Raw genomic sequence first — 20,894 nt, 5'->3', positions numbered from 1 at the left:
GCCAAATTTATGGTGAGATAAATAACATACTGCTCCATGTCCTCCGAAGTGAAATCTGAGTAGTTAGATGGTGCCAGAAGAGTCTGAGTGAAATGAAATCTGCACATAGAATGAATGGCACATTCTGAACTGGAATATGTTTGGTTATCTAAACTGTAATAATCATAGCTGCACAAGAGATTTGTCACTACCGGCAAATTCAAACTGCAGACCAGAGTCCTGCTATGTGAAAATCAGGAAAATTCTTTTATTACAGAGCAACAGAATGGTTGAGGTGGAAAAGGACATCTGGTCCATAACTCTGCTCGAGCAGAGCCACCCAGACTCAGTTGCCAAGGGAAAATGGCCAGTCGGCTTTTGCATATCTCCAAGGAGGAGACTCCTCAACCTCCCTGGGCAACCTGTGGCCGCTGTCAGTCACCTTCACAGAAAAAAGTATTTCCTGATGTTCAGAGGGAATCTCCTGTGTTTCAGTTTGCGCCTATTGGCTCTGGTCCTGTCACTGGGTACCACTGAGAAGAGCCTGGGTCTGACATCTTCACACCCAGATATTTATTTATTGATTGATAAGATCCTCTTGAGCCTTTTCTTCTCCAGGCTGAACAGCCTCAGCTCTCTCAGCCTTCCCTCGTACGAGAGATGTTCCAAACCCTCCATCATCTTTGTGGCGCTTTATTGGACTCTCTCTAACATGTCCCTGTCTCTCTTGTACTGGGGAGCTAGCCCTGGATCCAGTACTCCAGATGTGGCCTCACCAGTGCTGAGTAGAGCAGAAGGATCCTCTCAGCCTGCTGGCAGCACTCCTCCTAATGCAGCCCAGGACACCATCCGCCTTCTTTGCAGCAAGGGCACATTGCTGGCTCATGTTCAACCTGGTGCCCACCGGGATCCCCAGGTCTTTCTCTGCCAAGCTGCATTCCATCTGGGTGGCCCCCAGCATGTCCTGGTGCCTGGGGTTGTTTGTCCCCAGGGTCAGGACTTTGGGCTTCCCCTTGTAAAAGTTCATGAGCTTCCTGATGTGGTACTTGCTTTCATTTCACCCATCACTACATTTATCAGCATTACTTGTTGTAGTTGGACGTGTATGAGCAGACTGGTCATACTAAATCGCTACGTTTTTGCAGCTGCAATAGTAGTGCACAGGACATCTGACTCCTAACCAGGTACACTCATTTTTCTTTTGCATCTCACAATGTCAAAGGTGATACAAGAATGGAAGAGAGCAGTAGGCTGTAGAGAAAGCAGTCCTGCTGCCTTTATTTTTTTTTTCTCTTTTCTTTATTTCTGGATATCCAGATGAAGAGTTTCCAAAACACAAACTATATTTAGTTATCTATTGGTTTCAAACGGGATTTAGGCGTGAGGAGGGGACCCGCTGGAGTGGGGAAAGAGTGTCAGGAGCCCTGCTTTGGGAAAGGAGCAGCAGAAACAGCGTGTGAGGAGCTGACCCCCAGCCCCATTGCCGTCCCCCCGCCGGTGGGGGGCAGGCAGAGCCGGGAAGGGGGGAGCTGAGTTGGCTCAGCTGAACCACGACAACGTGTATTTAACTTTACTTGAATCTGGAGTTCATAGTGCCAAAAACCAGAGTTCATTCATTCCTTCCTCTGCAGCTCGTAATAGACTGTGGGCCAGTAGTTAGTGCTCTGTGTTACCTTGTCCTGTGTCTACTCAGACTCTAAATTACAAAATAATCTGGCCTTCTTTCACCCTATTCTTGGCTAGCTAATTTATTTTTATTATAAATCGATTAGAATAAACCAGCGTACTCTTATCTCAAAAGTTGAATTCCACTGATTTAAACAAAGCCTGAAAGACATATATCCCGCATCAAAGTTATACAATATCTATTTAAAATATTAGTTTTGTTTAATACAGGGCACTTTTGTTCTCAGAACATGCTATTAACATGAATCAGATCATGCTGACTTCTTTTCAACAAAGTACAGACCCCAACACCAGACAGGTGGTTGCCTATCGCATCTTTCCTTGAACATCTTTTTGCAAAGCAATTTATAAATAAAAAGCAGAGATTTTCTATGCTCCCTACGAGATGTGAAAGTCGTGCTCTGTATATTTATTAGATTAAAAATAATTTAAATAATTCAAGGGCTAATGCGTGAGTATGGCATATTGATGTTAATAATCTGTGTTTCACACGTTTTAGTAACCACTCCTACTAGCAATTACCTAATTGACAGATGTATGAAAAGTTGCCATTTTAGTGATTCACCCAGCATGGCTGAAAAGCCTTTTTTAAAAGCACTGAATTTGCCTCTTACCCATTTTTTTGCTGACATTCATGTCTCAGTCCTGAACACAAGACTGGTATTTGACACCTATTCAAACTCAGAAGTAAAATGATGCCTCTATTCTATAAGAATCCTCCACAGATTCAGATATGTGTGCTCTTTCAACTTAACTTAAAATGCTGTTAAGTAGGTGCCATCAAATGACATTCCCAGTTTGAAAAGCAGTAAATGATGGCATGACTCCAGAAACGCTTAAAGATATCAAAACAGTCATTGGGAAAACACATTTTTATGTACACAAAACCAAAACACAAATTCATGCTTTTATAATCAGAGAAGTCTGTGATTCTCCAAGGAGAAACACGGTAAGTTCTGGCACCCTCATGCTAAGAGTGAGACCAGGGCTGGCAAAAGGGCCTGAGATCTTCAAAAGAGACTCAGATTTAGGCATCATGTCTCTCTAAAAGTTACAACTGAATTTTTAATTGATATAGGGTCTTTTGAAATTCTCTAACCTTGAATTGAGAAATTTTAACAATAAACTAACAAATATATAAAAAAATGAATGTACACAATGTATTGTTCACAGTTAAGTACTGTACTGCTATTTCTTCTCTCCCACACCTTCCCATGACCACTGAATAGTCTTCTTCCTCCTCTCTTCTACTGACTCATTCTCCTTCTCCAACACAACTCATTAAAACCCGTGATTTCTGCTTTTTTCTGCTTCTTCCTTATCTCCCTAATTTCTCTTTTTCTATCTCGGTGATTTTTCCCAGGTTTGCTGAGCTGTCCTTACTTTTCCCACCATCTGGCTAGACAGCTGTTACTGATATCACTGAGTGAGTGAGTTGTGGAAACAGTTGTTCAGAAGCTGACTCTACCTGTGGTTACCATTCTCTATGGGACTGGAAGTTCTGATGATCAGGACAAGTGAAATTATGTCTGAAAAAACCCTCAATGCTTTAAAGGAAGCTGATGTGGCACAGATGTAGCTAAACATGGCTACAACACAGATAGGTCCACTTTAAACAGAAATCATATGAAAAATCAAGTTGCCAACTGTGATAGGATGAACTATTAACTACTTGGTAAATAGAGGGCCAGTTGTGCTCTCCGTGTCAGCTTCATGGCATCTCTGGAGGGACAGGGTAAAAGAGAAGTACAGGAGAAACTTTGTCCCAATACTGAAAAATAGATGTGAAACGCAGGAGCTGTTTCGGCTGCATTACAGAACCAAAATGTAGAATTTCCATATAAAGTTTATAAGCTGACTTTGTTCCTCATTTGTTCTGCTTTCTGCCTCCTCCAGTACACTTCTTGCTTCAATAGAGACCTCCTCAGATTTCAGATGGAGTCTTTTATACAAATACTTTTTGTGAGATACAACCAAGCAGAGAAAAAAAAACTATAAAGCATCTCACCAGATTCTTCAAATTCACTGTTGTATGCATTCCAAGTCTCACTTATGCGGAGCAGATTTTCTTCCATGGCTTGAATGTCCATGTAGGGACAGTTACACTCTGGGAATTTGGGACCACATTGACACCAGCAGTCATTGTCCTTGCAGATGAACTCCCCCTCTGAATTGCAGGCAATATAGCTCAGAGCTGCCTGGACAAAATGTTCTTGCAGATACTCAGGCAGGATGACCTGAAGACCTGAAGGAAGCAGAGTAAGTATTATGTTATTAAAGGCAAAGGAGTATTCAAGCCAAGCAGCTTCCCCAACCTATGTAACAAACAAACCAACCAAAATAAAACAAAAAATATGAAAAAGGAGACTACATGGCTTTTTTAGGACAATTTACACGTCTGTCTAACATTTGCATTATGTCATATATTTCCTTTCTTAATAATTAATTTCAAATTTCCCTCTCGGTATAGAATATCCGTTCCACTAACTGGTAACCTGTGTTCCTCAGCTAGATCATCTACTGGTGCCATTTCTTTCGAGGGGGATTGTCAAAAACAGAAAGAAAGGATGACACCAACTCCTCCTTGTGAAGAATTGCTGAACGAACAGCCTCAGCAGTAAGAGCTTTGCGGCAAGGAGACACGCAGCTGAATTATAATCTTGGTGCTAGCAGCTAATGTAAATTTTGAGAGTGCTGACGAAGGGAAAGCAGGTCTGAAAGACAGAGTAAACAGACAGTGTAATCAGAAAAAAAAGAAGTGTGGAGATAAATATTTCCATTCAGTATTGGATTTGTTTTCCATGTTGCCTTCGACACAACGCCATATAGCTTGTCTAAGCAACTCTAGTTATCCCTTCATGGTTCTGTAGAGTCAAACTAAGAATGGGAAAAATCGAAATGGAGGAAATTTTAGGAAAATAAAATTCAGCTGATATTTCATTTCTTATAACATTGGCATTTAATTGCTAAGGCAGAGTAATTCGAAAGTATGAGTAGGGCTATAAAACCTTGAAAAAGAAAATTGATTCTTAAATCTACTAAGGGTTTAGCAAGAAGAAAGGATGCAGTCTTTCGGATGCACGGCATTCCAAAAAACTCCTGCTGTGTCACAAATCCCCTTACAAAGTGTCTTCACACTGTACCCCGCCGTGACATGCAGAGGCCTTGCGCAAGCACGTCGCATCGCTGTATCAGAACCGCAGAGCAAGGGAATCAAAAATTCAGAATATTTGTCACCATAAATTTAGATTTGCTGATCTGAAAATTTTCACCATGGTTTACATGACCCCAATAATAGGAATGAGTATTTTATATAGAAGCATTTTAACTAAGTAGCTATCAGTCACTCTAGCTACTACAGCAATCAACCCATCAAAAAGCCACTGCAAGGTAGATTGTGAGTTTTTATTTATCATTTGTTGCTATTTTCTGTGGCAAAAATTATCTCTCTGGAATCAATGGAGATTATTTGTAGGTCAATTAATCTCTCAGCATATGGATTGATTATTTGTGACGTAAGTTTCTTCTACACAAGCACTTGGACAATTTCATAGATATTTATTCCTTAGTTTTAGGTGCATAAAAACGATAGCTCTAACAGTAATTTCATAACCCTTCCAAGTCAAAACTCATATCACAATTGCTAAAGCCATGTCTGTCTGTGCTTTGTTCTACCTCATGTCAAAATTTGTAAAATTCCATTGTTCCCTGAGCAAACTTTTCAATGCACATCTGTGCTTGTGAAAAGTCTTCAAATTGTGAAAGGGAAAGACAGCCCAGATAAGCAACCTTGAGTCTTGTTCAATTCTTCCATGATCAGTATGAAATAGTTTACGCTGTTCTGATAATGCATTTCTCATAACGACAATGGAATGGCACGTGTCAAACCATTGAGGGCTGCAAAGATTGCTTTCCAAATTATAACTGACAAACATCATGTATATTCCGGAGACCATTAAAAACGGCAAATTATTCCTGCAGACATTTAATTGCATCCCATTGAAAATGTCAAGTGTTTTTTAAAAAAATATATACTATCTCTGAAATAATTTTATGAATTTATGGCTTTTAGCCTATTCTGTGGAGAGAGAAAGGAAAGAGGGAAAAAAAAGCACACAGATGTTTTAAAAAGGAAAATAATCTTTCCCTCACAGCCATTCTTAATAATCAGCAAAAACTTCACTGTGTATGTCCAACTGATTTATGACCCAATATGGAAAACTTTTAAAACCTGAAATAATTGTATAGCTACCTGTAACTGCAGATTAAAAACCATATTCTTCTCTCTGTGTTATATACACAGAGGTGTATACCAGTACATAAAGGTAATTTAGTCTGTTTTCACAGTACCAATAATAAATTGTTTATGCCACGTTCGTGTAACTGAAAAGAGCAATTATTAAGGGCCTAATTCCCTAGAGGGCGACTTTTCAAAAATGTTTATGTACCTATTGTGCAGGTTGGGAAATGCATTTACTGGAATTAACAAAAAAAGGAATTAGAAATGATGCCTCTTTCCCTTTTCCTTTTCCTTTTCCATTTTCTTTTCCTTTTCCATTTTCTTTTCCTTTTCCTTTTTCTCTTTCCCTTTGTTACTTTTCCTTTTTCTTGCTTTTCCTTTTCCTCTTCATCTTCCACTTCCTTTTCCTTCTCCTTTCTTTTTCCCTGTCTCTTTCTTTCTCCTTCTCTCTCGTTTGTCTTTTTTCTTTCTTCTTTTCTCCTTTTTTCTTTTTTTTTTCTTTTTTAATATATAATTACTCTTATTTTTCTATTGAGTGAGATGACTAACCTTCCAGGTTTTCTTAAAATTCCCAAGAGGAGCCTTTGGACTCTTCATTTAGAGTCTTGGAAAATCTCTTTCCTGCTCCTTTGGTGAATCCATTCATTCCAGTGGGACAACTGCATGAGCTATAAGCTACTTCTCAGTATGTGAAAAGCAGGCTGAGCACACTAAATGTCATTCCCTGCTTGGTGGAATTTATGGGAATTCAGGCTGTCCAAAAGATATGCAAGTGGTTGCTAAATACGGCTGTAAAATGTTAACAGTATTATTCAAATTATTTTCTGATGTGTACAGAAATTGTTTCCATTTCAAAGGCAACATGAGTTACTGACATTTCCTTCACTTTGTCTAGAATGTACTTACTGCACACACACACACACACAAAAAAAAAAATTAAGAAAATGACCTTTTATGAGGTGGAAGAAAGAAAAACAAATTGTGTGATAAATGTCATCCTGTTCCAAAACAAATTAATGAAATCACACCTACATACCTTGCAACTGAATCTTATTTTCAGGACTCTGCACCAGAACGGAGCTGACAGAATCTAGGTTGTCATAGTTACTGCAGCCAAGAGGACCAGTCCGCGTTTCTGTTACCTGGTGGTGAGGGAATGGAAAAGCATTTGCTGTATTATTCAGAACAGACTGAGGAGTTCAGAAGCTCATCTCATAAAGTTTCCCTTTAATTCTGCCAGCTGTACATTTCATACTTAAGGAAGGTGAAACAGCTCAATTTTATTATGAAAAGTATGGCTGCAAATGTTTTACCAGTACCACAAACTTCAGGGAGTGCTATTTCTATTGCAAAGCATCCTCACAAATACTTTAGCTGACCATCAGTCTACAGACAATGTATTTCTTCATAGCTGTGAGAATTAGAATGAGTTTAACAAATGTAGTTCATAAAAACGAGGACCGTGATTTTCACTGATGAAACTTGTGCGCATGGCGACTCCTTGTTGAAATCATGGAAAAAACTTTCACTTTTCCCATGTAGCACAGCAGGATTTGGAAGCAAAATCCTTTTATAAGCTGTATTTATAATGGTGGCAGTGGTGGGATATTTTTCATCAGGGAAAGGCCTAAGATAAGATTAGACATAAAATTCTAGGCATCCTGCCTGTTGTAATCACTGAATCCATGACCACAGAATTGAAATACAGCTAAATTTGTCAAAACAGAATAGCCACAAGTAGATCTCTGACTTAACAGTTGAGGATTGTGCTTGGCAACAGGCAGTTAGTTAAATGAGTAAATACATTAAAATAAAAAAAAAAAGAGAGATGGCAAGTGATTTATATGCTTCATCAAATATTATAGATAATTCTTAAGTGTCAAGAAAATAATTGTAAAAGCTAATTTCTTTTTTAAACGGTGTTTAAAAAAAAAGAAAAAAGAAAAAAAAAAAAAGGAAGAGATCTAATGTAGTTTCTCAGCAATGAAGCACTGCAGCTTTTGGCGAAATGCTGTGATGCTCAGAGAGCAGGCAGGCAGCTCCATAGCAGATCAGGCAGCTCTTCAGCATTTTTTTCTTTTTTTTTTTTTTTGGATGTATAGGGAGTCAAGGAAAAAAAAACCAAGCCCTTAGGACAGATGAGTACATCATAATCTCACTTTTTTAAACTGCATTGGGTATTGTAGAACATTCATGGGTTTGTAGTTCCTTTTCCTTTATACCAAGACCACGCAGAAAGAAGAAAGTAGAAGAGGAATAAAAGTAATACAGAGCCATAGCAGGAAATGCTGGCCATGGGATATCATTCCAGTCTCCTTTTCTGCCAAAGTACAACCAATTCTTCTATCATACCCCCTCCCAAACTGCTCCCAGCCACTCTCCTGGAACCTCTTAGCTCTCTTCCTTTTACCATCCCAGAGGACATGGCCATATTTACCCTTATTTGTTGATCTGCCTCAGTTCTGAGTACAACCACTTGTATTTTCTGTTACCTCAGGTATAGTATTCTGCTCTCTCCTGGAGAATAAGCCTAAATTATGGGGTAGAGGAGCTCATTTCCAAAATACACACCTCCACTGAGAAGCCGACTGACATGAAAACAGACAACTAACACTAATTCTTAGGAACAGAAGCAAGCCTGCTATTTTAATAATCTGTTTTGAAAGGAATATGAAGGTTAGCTAAAACAATCCATTAATATTCATGTTGCTTAGGATTGCCTGGCTCTCTTACAGCCTGTGCCACCACCAGCACGCGTGGGTGGCTGCGGCTGGATCGTGCTATTCTTGAAACCACCGAGATTTCACATTTTCCAAGATCTCTTGCACTTTTTCAAAGTAAATACAAAATCTTGGGCTATTCCAAGCTCTTGGCACCTTTCCGTCACTTTGAACTAGTGTTCCTGAGAGTGGAGAAGGAGACCCTTCGCAGTGCCAGCAGCCCGTGGAGAGGACACACAGACTGGCTTCAGCCAAACCTGTTAGCAGAGTGCCAGCTGCGCAAGGAAATGAGACGGAGTCAGGATGTCTCCTCCCTGCACACATTTGGCAGTCTTTATTATCTATGCCAGGGCCAGATTTACAGTGGGTTTTGCTTAATCACCCTGAATCATCACGAAGACTCTTGTAGGGGCATTAGATTTGGCTCGGACGTGACTGGAATGACAACTTTGATTGACCTGTGTGAGCCTTCAATCCTCTCTCTTTCTCAATAAGTGGCCTAAAATTCCATTCTGAAATATCATTTTTATGTAGTACCTCCAATTCGTATACAGAATTCTAATCTTTGTACAATAACAAAGACAGTCACCTACATTAAACAAGATAAATAGCCAGAAGACAATAAAAAAGGAGTGATCGTTGTTATGAGTTTTATCCTAGTTCTGAATGGTTATGCTCATCATTTATCAGTGCAATTCTTCATTTAAAGATTCATTTATTTTAGTGTTGTTTTGTTTTGTATATTATTATTATTTTCAACTGTTTCTGCATAAGGCAATGCAGCTTCATAAAGTTATGTGAAATATAGACACCATAAAGCAAATTTCACAATTCCTGTCCATTCTTAATCTTATACCTCCTGAAATCACAAAATAAGGAAGGTCAGTAAGTATCTTTATAATTATTGTGTCCCTTTTTGTTCATGCTTCTCCATTCCTTGTTTGGATTTTGCAAGACATAGGTAGAGACTGCCACTGTTTGAATTATGGGACAGACAGCCTGTCGTGGCTGTGTTAGGCCGTGCCCCCCTCTCCGGTCTCCTCGCCCCTGGGCACAGGCACACACCTTTCCGGTTCCTTTGTCCGACGTCAATAGGGCAATTGGCAGAGGCGCCGATTGGCTCAAGCCCCGAGGGGGACGGGAGTCCGGTGTGATGGGCAGCTTCTGCCACCCGGACCCCCCCCCCCCACTTCAAACCATAACATTCCACCCCTCGCCTCTGCGGATTCCCTATTGAGGCACAACTTCAGTTACATCAACAAGAACACAGATTTTGCAAACAATATTGAACAAGAACAGGCTTTTCCTAAACAATCCACCCCTGGTACCTTCACCAGCCACAACAAGCTGAGCTTTCCAAGGTCCTTCTGTTTTTCACCACTATGCAGTCCATGTTTTGCCCGTTACCTTTCCCAGTCTCCATCCTTATCTCGAATTCCTCAGCCCCACGTTGGGCGCCAAAAAAGACTGTCGTGGGTTAGGCTGAGTCCGGCAAACCAAACCCACGCAGCTCTCCCACCCCAGTAAAATGGAGAGGAGAGAAAAATGTAATAAAAGAGCTGAGGATCGAGATAGGAACAGAGGAGCACCCACCGACCACGGTCCCGGGCAAAAGAGGCTTTTTCTTAATGCAAAACTATTTATTAACAGCTACCTACAAAGAGAAAAAGCAAACAAAAACGGTTACTTGAGAGGATAACAAGAAAACAAGGCCAGGTCTTAAAAACAACACCACTCCCCCCTTTGCTTCTTCTTCCCGGCTCTACCTCCTCCCCCAGCGGCAGGGGGCAGGGAATGGGGGGGTGCAGGTCAGTTCATCCCGTGCTGTTACTGCCGCTTCCCTTAAAGGAGCAGGAGTCCTTACACCATTGTCCCTTGCTCCAGTGATCCCCTACTCACGGCGAAAGCGTGAATCCTGCCCGCTGGGGGGCAAATCCTTACCCCATCGGATTTGCCCCAGTGCGGGCTTTACCAGCCCTGGGCTTTTAAGGAGCTGTGGCCACTCGCCCTGCCGTGGGTCATCAACAAACTTTAAATGTGCTCCGGCGTGGGTCGTCATGTCGACCTTAAATGCGTCTCCATAGAAACTTTAAATGCGTAAAATGCGTAAATGTGTCTCTACCTGTGCCCATGATTCACAATAGTCTCAGGCTCAGGCATCTCTTTCCGACGTGGGTCCTCCACTGGTTGCGAGTGGGTCTCTGCTTGCCCCACCGAGAACTGTTACAAAAGGGTCGCTGCTGGCAAGGGGGGGCTCAGCCGCAGCACACGCTGTCCCGTCCCACCTTCACTGACCTCTGATCCGTGCGGCCGTTTCTCTCAGATCTCAGCCCTGTCGGGGTGAACTCGGCCCGGTGGGCGCCCCGGCAGCGGGGCTCTCCTCGAGTGCCCCACGCGGCTCCGCCGCCGCCAGCCTCGACGGGGCGGGCACCGGCCCGGGAGCAGGGGCCGTGCCCCCCTCCCGTCTCCTCGCCCCTGGGCACAGGCACACACCTTTCCGGTTCCTTTGTCCGACGTAAATAGGGCAATTCGCAGAGGCGCCGATTGGCTCAAGCCCCGAGGGGGACGGGAGTCCGGTGTGATGGGCAGCTTCTGCCACCCGGACCTCCCCCCCCACTTCAAACCATAACACAGCCGTTGGTGTATTTAGGTGTACCAGGAGCCAGAATGGGGAAAAATCATAATTAAATGGCTTTTTTGACTTCTTTTTTTAGAGACTGGTCATATAAATCCACTGATGCAAAAGAAAACTATATATATGAAAAAACCTGAGCACAGTTAAATTTTGAGATGACTTACAGACATTCACGATTGTTGCAGGTAAGCAATAAAATATCATTCTAATAATAACAATAATAAATAATACTCTATAAATAGAGCAATAAGTGACCTTTTCCAAACGCTATGTTTTCAGTCGAACCTGTGTATTTGTATTATTCATTCTTTCACTTTTCCAAGTATCTTAGCCTTCCTCTGTCAGCTCCTTTGCTCTGGTACTCTTAACTTCTGCATACGAAATACATTGCAAGAAGAAAATCAAGTTGTATAGTCTCAATACACAACAAAGAAAGACTAAAGCAGATAAAAATCATCCAAACTCCAACTTTCCATGGACGACACTTCTAGTCAGAGATCGAAGCAATGTAGTTACATATAATTTTTTATAGCCTGTACAAATCGTACTCAATAAAGATTACAAATCAGAAGAAAAATTCGTGTAATTGATAAATGAAAGTCTCAAATTTCAGTCAAATTTCCGACCAAATGCAAGGATTTCATTTTTGGGTAACTTGGTAACAAATCAGACCACAGAAGGGGAAAAAATAGGTCTTCATTCTGTTTTGATCCAAGTGTCACTGAAATCACTGATGATTTTACATTTTCTGTTTCAGGAACAACAGAAACAAAATTGGAAGGCAATGGCACTTCTTTAATTATCTTCCAAGCAGAGAAGTGTGACTATATTCAGTCCCAAGATCACAGCTGTAAAGTGTTCTGTCTGAAAGTGTTCAATAAAAGACAAACCAAGAGTATAAGAAGGAAAGGTAAAACGTAAATGCAAATATTATGCTAAGATGCTAGAATAGTCCAGAAATGATTGCATATGAGCAGAAAGCATCATAACCACGTTTGTTTTCTAAAAGCCAGGCCTGCAGTCCATGAAGAACACTAACTCACAAAGCGAAATACCACAGAACAAAGTTATTTAATAACCAAAACCCCCTAAGAACCAGTAACAAAATATGTGTGAAACCATCTGACATGAAGCAGGCAAGCCGGTCTCAAGCGCCTTGTTTTCAAAGATTATCACAGAACAGGTTTCCCTGGGCAGCAAGGTTTTCAGTTCCCAGAAATAAACTATAACGTTTGGCATTAATGAGACAAATGCCTACAGTTTTCAGTCAGTTAAATCTTATAACCATGGTGATAACGACCCGATTATAAGTGCACTGAGAACATACCTCCTAGCACTTAAGCAGGGCTGAATTCTTGTGATATCAGTGGGTAGTATTTCCCTGGGAAACTGTGTGCTTTTTTTTGTCCATGATAATTAAGCCTATAGAAGGCTTTCCTAATAAAAGGGAAATATATTTCTGCAGAGATTTTGTTCCTGGTGTGTCCTTTTAAATGCACATAGCTAATATTCCTAACTATATGCCCATGCAGAGGTAGTGTGCTGTCTTGCATAAAGGACTAGCCTCTTCAGCAAGACTCTTTCAAAATGTATTTGGCTTCTAAGGAAGATAGCGAAGCCAACACAAAGGGGAATGAGATAATGCTAGTCCCTTCAAAACAGGCAGCTGCAGTCATATTGTATAAACCTCTTTAATATTTTAAACATTAAAATAACGATTTAGAGCGAACTCATCATATATACATGACTGCTCATGGAAGAAGGTCTCTTCTGAATGATTGGTGCAGGCAGAAGAATGGGCAAAATTATGAAGGGAGGGGAAACCTGAAGTCTTTAGAGTTCTCCTGTATGATTCTCCTATCAACCTCACCTTCAGGACTTGTCTTCCAGCCCATGTTCCCACACATTGTCATCCCTGCACATTCTGCAGTCAATGCTCATTTCACCTAAAAAAAAAGTTAATCAAATGAATAGGAACTAAATGTACTTTCTATTTAGAAGTGGCTCTCCTGCCAACTTTCTTTTTTCCCCCCAGGCACGACAGTTTTTCACAAAAGCACCTTTCTTTCAGCACTTTCCTTTACCACACAATAGTTGCTGTTCCGCTGTCCCACTTGTGTCATTGAGCGTATTAAAGGACTCCTGCTAATTAGTGTGTAATTAAAATAAATCAAATCTTCTGAATGTTCCAAGCACTGACACTTGTCATGCGACCAGCTAGATGAACATTTCTGAAGGAGGTATAGACAAACCAACAGCACCCACAATGTCAGGGGCTGGACTAATGTTTTTAATTTTTTTTTTCTTTAATTGCCAGCATTCTAAATCAATAACTTGTAAGCATGCAACATTTTCACATTTTCTAGCAGCACTATTGATAGCGTAGGACTGACTTTTTAATTTGAAGAGCCCACTAACTCAGGAGACCTGAAATCTCTCCCATCCTGTTTTTCTGTCATCTGCTGTTCTAAGATGGAACAGAAAGTAAACTTGATCTTTCTGCCAATGAAGTAAATTGCAAAATTTCCATTAACTTCATTAGAAGTGGAATAAGGACTTCTTTCAAGTTTTTGGGCACGGAGGCGACTTTCAATTTCACTGAATGCAGCAATAAAGCTTCCCAAGAGATCAGTGTAATCCCTCCATTTCCTTTGCTTTGTTTCTGCACTCTCAGGAATTCACTATGAACTAGACTACTACATTACAACAACGATGAACTCGAAATGTGTTACCCCTAAAAATCTCATAAAGCATAAAATACCTCAGAAATCAAAATATTCTAGGAATTGGAAATGAACTCAGACAATTTGAATTCTGCTCTCGTTACATTCTTCTAAATTATTATGTTTTTTTAAGTCTCTGTAGGTTCATCAACTAAATGACCTTTGAGGTCCCTTCCAACCCAAACCATTCTATGACCTCGTAGGGAGCAAGCACTTGTCGGTTCAAGTCTGTTCCCCACTCTCTCAGAGAGCAATTTATTATCTGTAAATTCCAGGAGAATCCACAAGAACACTGAAACAAGCCTTTGAATCTATGCTGTGCCACAGGAAAATTAGACCAGAAACCAAGACTGTCAGGAACGCCTTAGCTCTCAGCTAGCAGGAAGCATATATAGGTTGAACTGGCTTCTAAAGATAGTTGAGATAGGGGTCAGGAAGGGAAGAGAAAATGGTTACTCTTTCTGCTGTTCTGCAATGCTGACTCTGCAGACTGCAACGCTTCTGAGCCTGGAGAAATTGAGAGTGAGGATTTACCCCAGCTGAAACCGCTGGCAGCGTTGACAGCTCTGGCATGGGAACCGAGTTTTCCCTTTTCAAGGACGTTTTAAATCCACTGCATGTCAGATGCCATATTCCCATGCATCCTTATGTAAAGCAACAGGGAAGTTTGCAGGAAATGAGGCTGTTGGCACACCGGTCAGGACAGCAGCACCAGAGCCTTCATTTCCTGCACTTTCAGAAATCAAGGGTGCATAAGGCTCATACAGAGAATAAGGACACGCAGTCTCTCAGAAAGAACAAGTTATCTCCTTTAATTAATCTTGAACAATAGATGAGAAAGAAGTTCTCTTATGGAGAATTAATAGACCTATCAAAACTATAATAAAAGCTGAGTGTTTTGTTTCAGTTTACATTTAGATACATCTACTTGCCCACATCTTACTTAAATGAATACTAATATTATTTTTTCACGACTTTTATTGCCTGAAGAGACAGCTGAGCAACAAACAATAAATGAAATCTATATATTATGTTTAAGATAAAATTAGAAACAAAGAGGACGGCACAGATACAAATTAAAATAGTATTTCTTGTTCATAAAAATCTCCAGGTACTTGTGGAAAGCAAAAGCAAAGAAGCCTACTGAAGTAAAGCCCAATTCCTAACCCTCCATCCTCTTCCAACATAACTCCATTACTATACAAATGACAAAAAGCTCCAAAGAAGTCATGGGGCTTATACTGGGAAGGGAGACCATCTACCTACATTTAGCCCAACCACAAAATCTCATGCAAGGACTTCTCAAGATTATTAGGAATATGATTTATATCTTCATGGCTCAGTTCCAATATGCAATGCTGAGGCTACTGGCATTTTTCACCACGTCTCCATTAGTTTCAAGAAGACAGCACGATACGGCTATTTATAAGACTCAGATATTATTAGTCATAATAATACTGCAGTTGAATGGAGAATCATTTTCTTAGGTTGGGAAAGTGTGAATAAAAAATATAGTCCTCCTGAATCAGAATAAAAAGTTAAAATGTTCTTTTTGTTTGTGAAACAACAAGAAAAAGAAAATCTAGATGAATACAAAAATTACCTTTGGATAATTTGAAACATTTTTACCTTTGATGTGGTCGGTTTTAAAAATTGTATATATACTGTATTTAGAGAGATAAAAATAAGAGTAGCTTGTGCTAAAGAAAAAGAAAAAACATTAAATGTTAGCATTAGGACCTAAAAATTACCTTAAAAGGATTTAAAGTCTTTAACCTCAAAAATCAAAGCGATAAGGGCAGGTTAATTAAGAATCAGATTTTCCATGGAGATCTTACCTATGATTACGTATTTCTGTGCAATTCTAAAATTTAATTGCAATATTCCCTTCAGTAATATCTCTAAAAATTTACCAATTTAAGCCATTTCCAGATCTTACATTTCTTCCCCTGGAATGCATGTAAACTCCTGATTTATTCTTGCTGTCCATAGCACTACAATTCCTAACACTCTGCACCTCACTTACTGTGACATCTGCAGCAGGACATTTTACATGTCCACTTTATTTTACCGTACTCCAGTCAAACTACCCCTTATGGGGTTGTCATTCTCATCTCTCAAAAGAAATCACATTACTGTCCATAACGTGCATGTCTGCTGGCTTGCTTTTTGCCTGAGTCACATATATGTTTTTAGGGATTTATTTTTAGGTTGTATCCTCATTACTTCCCACCCATTTATTCCCTCTGGTGAATGATCGTAACACATTCGCCCTTTCTGTCTCATTGGTACTGCCAACTCTCAACTTCTAGTTTTGCAAAACTCTTACTTTATGCTACTGTTTTTTCCATGTTTTCCTGCGTATTTGAAGGCCTACCCACAGAGCTAACAACTATAATTGAGCTATAATTTAATCATCAAATCGCTATCGGATGTTCAAACTAAAGGAGAACGCATGGCTGCGTTTGCTTCAGAAAAGAAAAGTAACTGTATGCTGAAGCTTTAGAAGCTTTCATACGGCTGCCTCCTCGGTGTTAGATGAGTAGTTCAGGTATCTTGCTCTACAACTCTGATTGATTATGCTGTTCCATTACTATCGTGAACTTTCATCTCTGGTGGAAGCAAATTTCCAGCCTTTAAATCCCACAAATTTATGAAAAGACACGGAACGAACAGGGGCCACGAAGATGATGCGAGGGCTGGAGCACCTTTCCTATGAGGACAGGCTGAAAGAGTTGGGGCTGTTCAGCCTGGAGAAGAGGCGGCTCCGGAGTGACCTTATAGCGGTCTTCCAGTACCTCAAGGGGGCCTACAAGAAAGATGGGGAGAGGCTGTTCAGGAGGGCCTGTTGTGATAGGACAAGGGGTAATGGTTTTAAAATAGAGGGAGGTAGATTCAGGTTGGATATTAGGAAAAAATTTTTTACCATGAGAGTTGTACAACACTGGAACAGGTTGCCCAGAGAGGTGGTGGATGCTCCATCCCTGGAGACGTTCAAGGCCAGGCTGGACGAGGCCCTGAGCAACCTGATCTAGTTGGAGATACCCCTGTTCCTTGCAGGGGGGTTGGACTAGATGACCTTTGAAGGTCCCTTCCAGCCCTAACCATTCTATGATTCTATTCTATGAACATTTGAGTCCAGAATCTGATTCCAAATTTTGCTGCAGTAAATATGTATATCATGCATGGCACCTGGCTATAGATGATGTGTTTCTTACTCAAAGTAGGCCAATAGCATTGGAACACTTGCTCACTGTATAAATTACAACAGACTTAAGATTCAGAAATCAAATCTCTGGCACTTACATTTTAAACTAAATGTGTGTGTTGCTTGTTAAATATTACGTGGTAGGAGAACGCATCTGCCAGTATTTATCTGCAATTGCACTTGAAAAGCCATTCAAGGACCGATACCAAATTAGCTAAAGAATAGTAAACCACAAAGGACTTGGTGTTGGGTCCATTCTGGATCACACACGTTTGCTGATGTTTTCTAAACCATTTAAGTGAGTAAGAGGAGCAATGCTCGTAATCCACGCTAACGTGAGCGCTCAGCAACTCATTGCAAGACTCAGGAGTGCTGGGTGCTTGCTTTGAAAAATGAGCCGTGGCTTTTATAACATCCGAGCAGTTTTGAGGACTTGACTTGTGAGTTTCTTGTAAGATAAGAGGAAATCTTAGTAGCATTTTCACTCAATGTCATCCAGACTACTTCTGAATTCACTGCAGTGCTGAATGTTACGGAAACATTACCTGGCTTGCCTGTAATGGTTTAAACTCCAGTGGTCAGAGAAGAATAAAATAGGTCCTCATTAACCATACTTATTCTACATATTGAAATCACTCATGGCAAAAAAAGTCTCCCAGAGTCTCCCTATTTCTATTTCCACTGCTAGTCTGGAATGCAGAAACACCAATGTTTTCAGGCAGAAGTAGTTGAGGAAGCACCAGGGGAGAATGACTGGGGAAGGAGGCAGTTTATTTGGGATATCAGCTTGCTATGTTAGGTCAACTTGCTGCAAGCCTGAGGTGAGGGCAAATACACCAAACCTGGGAGTATATTTGATTAAGATACAAATATTCACACAGTTCTATCAAGAACTCTGTACTAGGCACCAAACAATTCTTTTAATAGTTAATTAGAATATATCATTAAAAATGACTTTTCAGGTAGCAATTTTTACAGAAAACTTGCTGCTCTAATAATGAGCACCATTCTAGATTAAAAAAAAAAAAAAGAGAATTGATTGGGAAAAGCAAATATAACAGGAAAGAAACAAAATTACAAGTGAAGAATCATATGAAAGAAAAATGTCTGGTTAAAAATAAACCAGAAGCTCCTAACACTTTTACCAAAACAGAAAAAATTCTTCTTTTTAATCCCTCTCAGACTAGTTGTATTCCAGATAATTCTGTTTTCTTTCTGCTATAGATCATTAAGGAGGACTGAATCGAGGTTTCTCATTTCAGACAAAATTTATTGGAAACGAGTGTTGGTAGTTGTGTTCTGTATACAGTCTGATCTTTCAGATTTGGTCTGTCAAAATAAATGGATGTGATAGTTTGATGTGTGGGGGGGGTGTTCTGGTGGCAGGGGAGGGGATTTGCTCCCTGTGCCACCAGATCTGAGTCCCATCCCCCCCGGGGGAGGTTGAGCCAAGGCGGCGCCTCTGCGAACGGCCCCATTTAAGTTGGGACAAAGGGGCGGGAAAGGGGCTTTTTGCTGAGGAGCGAGGAGAGAGCAGGAGGGCGCTGCCCTCGCTCCCGGCTCCCGGCCGGGCGGCCGCTCGGGCCCGGGCCGGCGCCATGTGCTCAAGATGGCGCCGGGGGAGCCGCATGGGGGACTCGGTAAGCGCCCCACTCCCGGGGTGCCCGCCGGGCCGAGCTTCCCCAGAGAGGATTAATATCTAAGAGAAGACAACCACAACGACCGGGTCAGCAAAGATGGAGCAGGAGGAGGGGTGCTGGAGCTGAGGCTTCCCTTGCAAATCGGTGTGAGATGGCAGGCGGCCCCCCTGCAGCCAGGGTGTACTCGGCGGAGCAGCGACCCACTCGTGGCCCGTGGAGAAACCCACGTCGGGAAGGAGATGCCTGAGCCCAGGAGAGGTCGTGGAGCAGGGGATGCGCGACCAGGTACTGTTGATAATGGGGCATGGAATGCACGACGAGGTCGTGGAGGCATCTGGAGACCGTGGGACGACCCACGCCGACGCGAGTGGCAGCAGCTCCCTAAGAGGCCGAGACTGGTAAAGCCCGAACTGGTACAATCCATGGGGAAGGATTGCAATCCTGCGGGCAGGGCTTACTTTGGAAAAGTTTGGGGACTTTTTCTTTGTGAGTAGGGGATCCACCGAAGCAAGGGAAAAAATGGTGTAAAGACTCCTCCTCCTTTAAGAAAGGAGCGGCAGGAACAACATGGATGAACTGACCTGTACTCCCCCATTCCCTGTCTCCCTGCGCCGCTGGGGGGAAGGCAGAGCCAGGAACGAAAGGAAAATAGGGGGTGGGGAGGTTGTTGTTTTAAGATCGGGCCTTGTTTTCTCTTTTCTCCTCTCAAGTAACCGGTTTCGTTCCCTTTTGTCTTTTGTTTAGTAACTGTTAATAAATTGTTTTGTTTTATTAAGAAAGCCTGAGTCATGTTTTGCCCGAGACCATGGTTGGTGGGTGCTCCCTTTTCGGTTCTTGTCTCGACCCTCAGTCCAAAAACCACAACAATGGAAAAAAGACCATTTCTTTTATACTTAAATCAAATATGTACAAGTCAAGTGAAGAACCCTGTGGCATAAGGACTGAGATGATTTTATCTCATCTCACTTAATCCTTAAGTATAGAAACTTTTAATGTCAAACTCTCAAAAATCTGGAGATTGTAGAAACTGCCTACAGTGAATGAGAACTGCGAAGTTGCAGGTACCAAACTATATTTTCTCTTTACCAGACTATGATATCTCTTAGAATTCTAATGAACACACAAAAAGTGATAGAGAAGGAAAGAAAGAGTATCTCTCTGTGCAAAATCGCACGTCACATCAGGAGGTGGAAACTTCAAAGTAGAGTTCAATGTTTTACTTAGAAGAACAAAAGTAAAATTGGATTCATAAGTTTGCTGAGTTTGATTAAATAATCAACATACTTATAACTGCAAATGTATCACATGGTACTCAACTATTTCTGTAAATTTACAGTGATAAAGACCATTGCAAAATTGAAACACAAACAATTCAAACAAAAAAAGAAATCTTGAGAGGCAAGAATTACAGCTGGATGGAAATTCCTATAGACATACCAAGGTCCTATATTTTCATCAAAAAAGACCAGACCCTCCCCAGTGTAAGTCAATACTGAATTTAGTGAAACATTGTACATTTACACCATGGGCGTTCCCATGTTTTTGACAGATGAAAATACCTCTGGCATGTGGCATTGAGCATGTTCCATCAAACCCTGCTGTTAGACCTTAACTCGTTGACCATCTATAAAGACTTATGGATGAACAAACTGACTGCTCTTCGGAAAGTTTTGACTAATAACCGAGTGGCTCTCAATATTCTTATCTCATGAACTAAGCAAAAAGGGAATTTTTAATGTACAGAAGGCTGCTGTTAGAATTAGGCTCCAGGGGCAATATTATCCAGATAGACTGCTGTGCCTAGCTGGAAAACTGTTCAAATAGTCCTGATGCGTGGCAGTAGAAAGACCTATCAAATATCATTGCCTGTTCATTAAGTCATACATGAACGTGTCCTATCTTGCATGGATATATTTTTTGCAAAAAATGTTTAGAATGTAGAATCTTGTCCAAAGGCTTGTTTTATTCATTTCTTTCCGGACCTGACATAGATGAGATAACGCCTAGGGCAAAGAATGGTGTAACGTAAAGGCACGTGCATTTCTTCCATCAAAAACTAAAAA

General features: G+C 41.0%; 1 protein-coding gene across 2 annotated transcripts in view; it reads right to left on the bottom strand.

Annotated features, from left to right (window-relative positions):
- Positions 1-20,894, bottom strand: part of BRINP3 (BMP/retinoic acid inducible neural specific 3) — a 216,519-nt gene that overhangs the window by 60,508 nt on the left and 135,117 nt on the right. For both annotated transcript variants that reach the window (XM_086617402.1, XM_086617403.1), the window contains 2 exons: positions 6,942-7,047; positions 3,674-3,910 (listed from right to left, as the gene is read on the bottom strand). In XM_086617402.1, the coding sequence (XP_086473528.1) occupies positions 3,674-3,910; positions 6,942-7,047 (343 nt within the window). The remainder of the gene's footprint in view (positions 1-3,673; positions 3,911-6,941; positions 7,048-20,894) is intronic.

This window comes from Tauraco erythrolophus, chromosome 10 (genome assembly GCF_009769465.1).
Source record: "Tauraco erythrolophus isolate bTauEry1 chromosome 10, bTauEry1.pri, whole genome shotgun sequence".
NCBI lineage: Eukaryota > Metazoa > Chordata > Aves > Musophagiformes > Musophagidae > Tauraco > Tauraco erythrolophus.
This window is presented reverse-complemented; position numbering and strand designations above follow the sequence as displayed.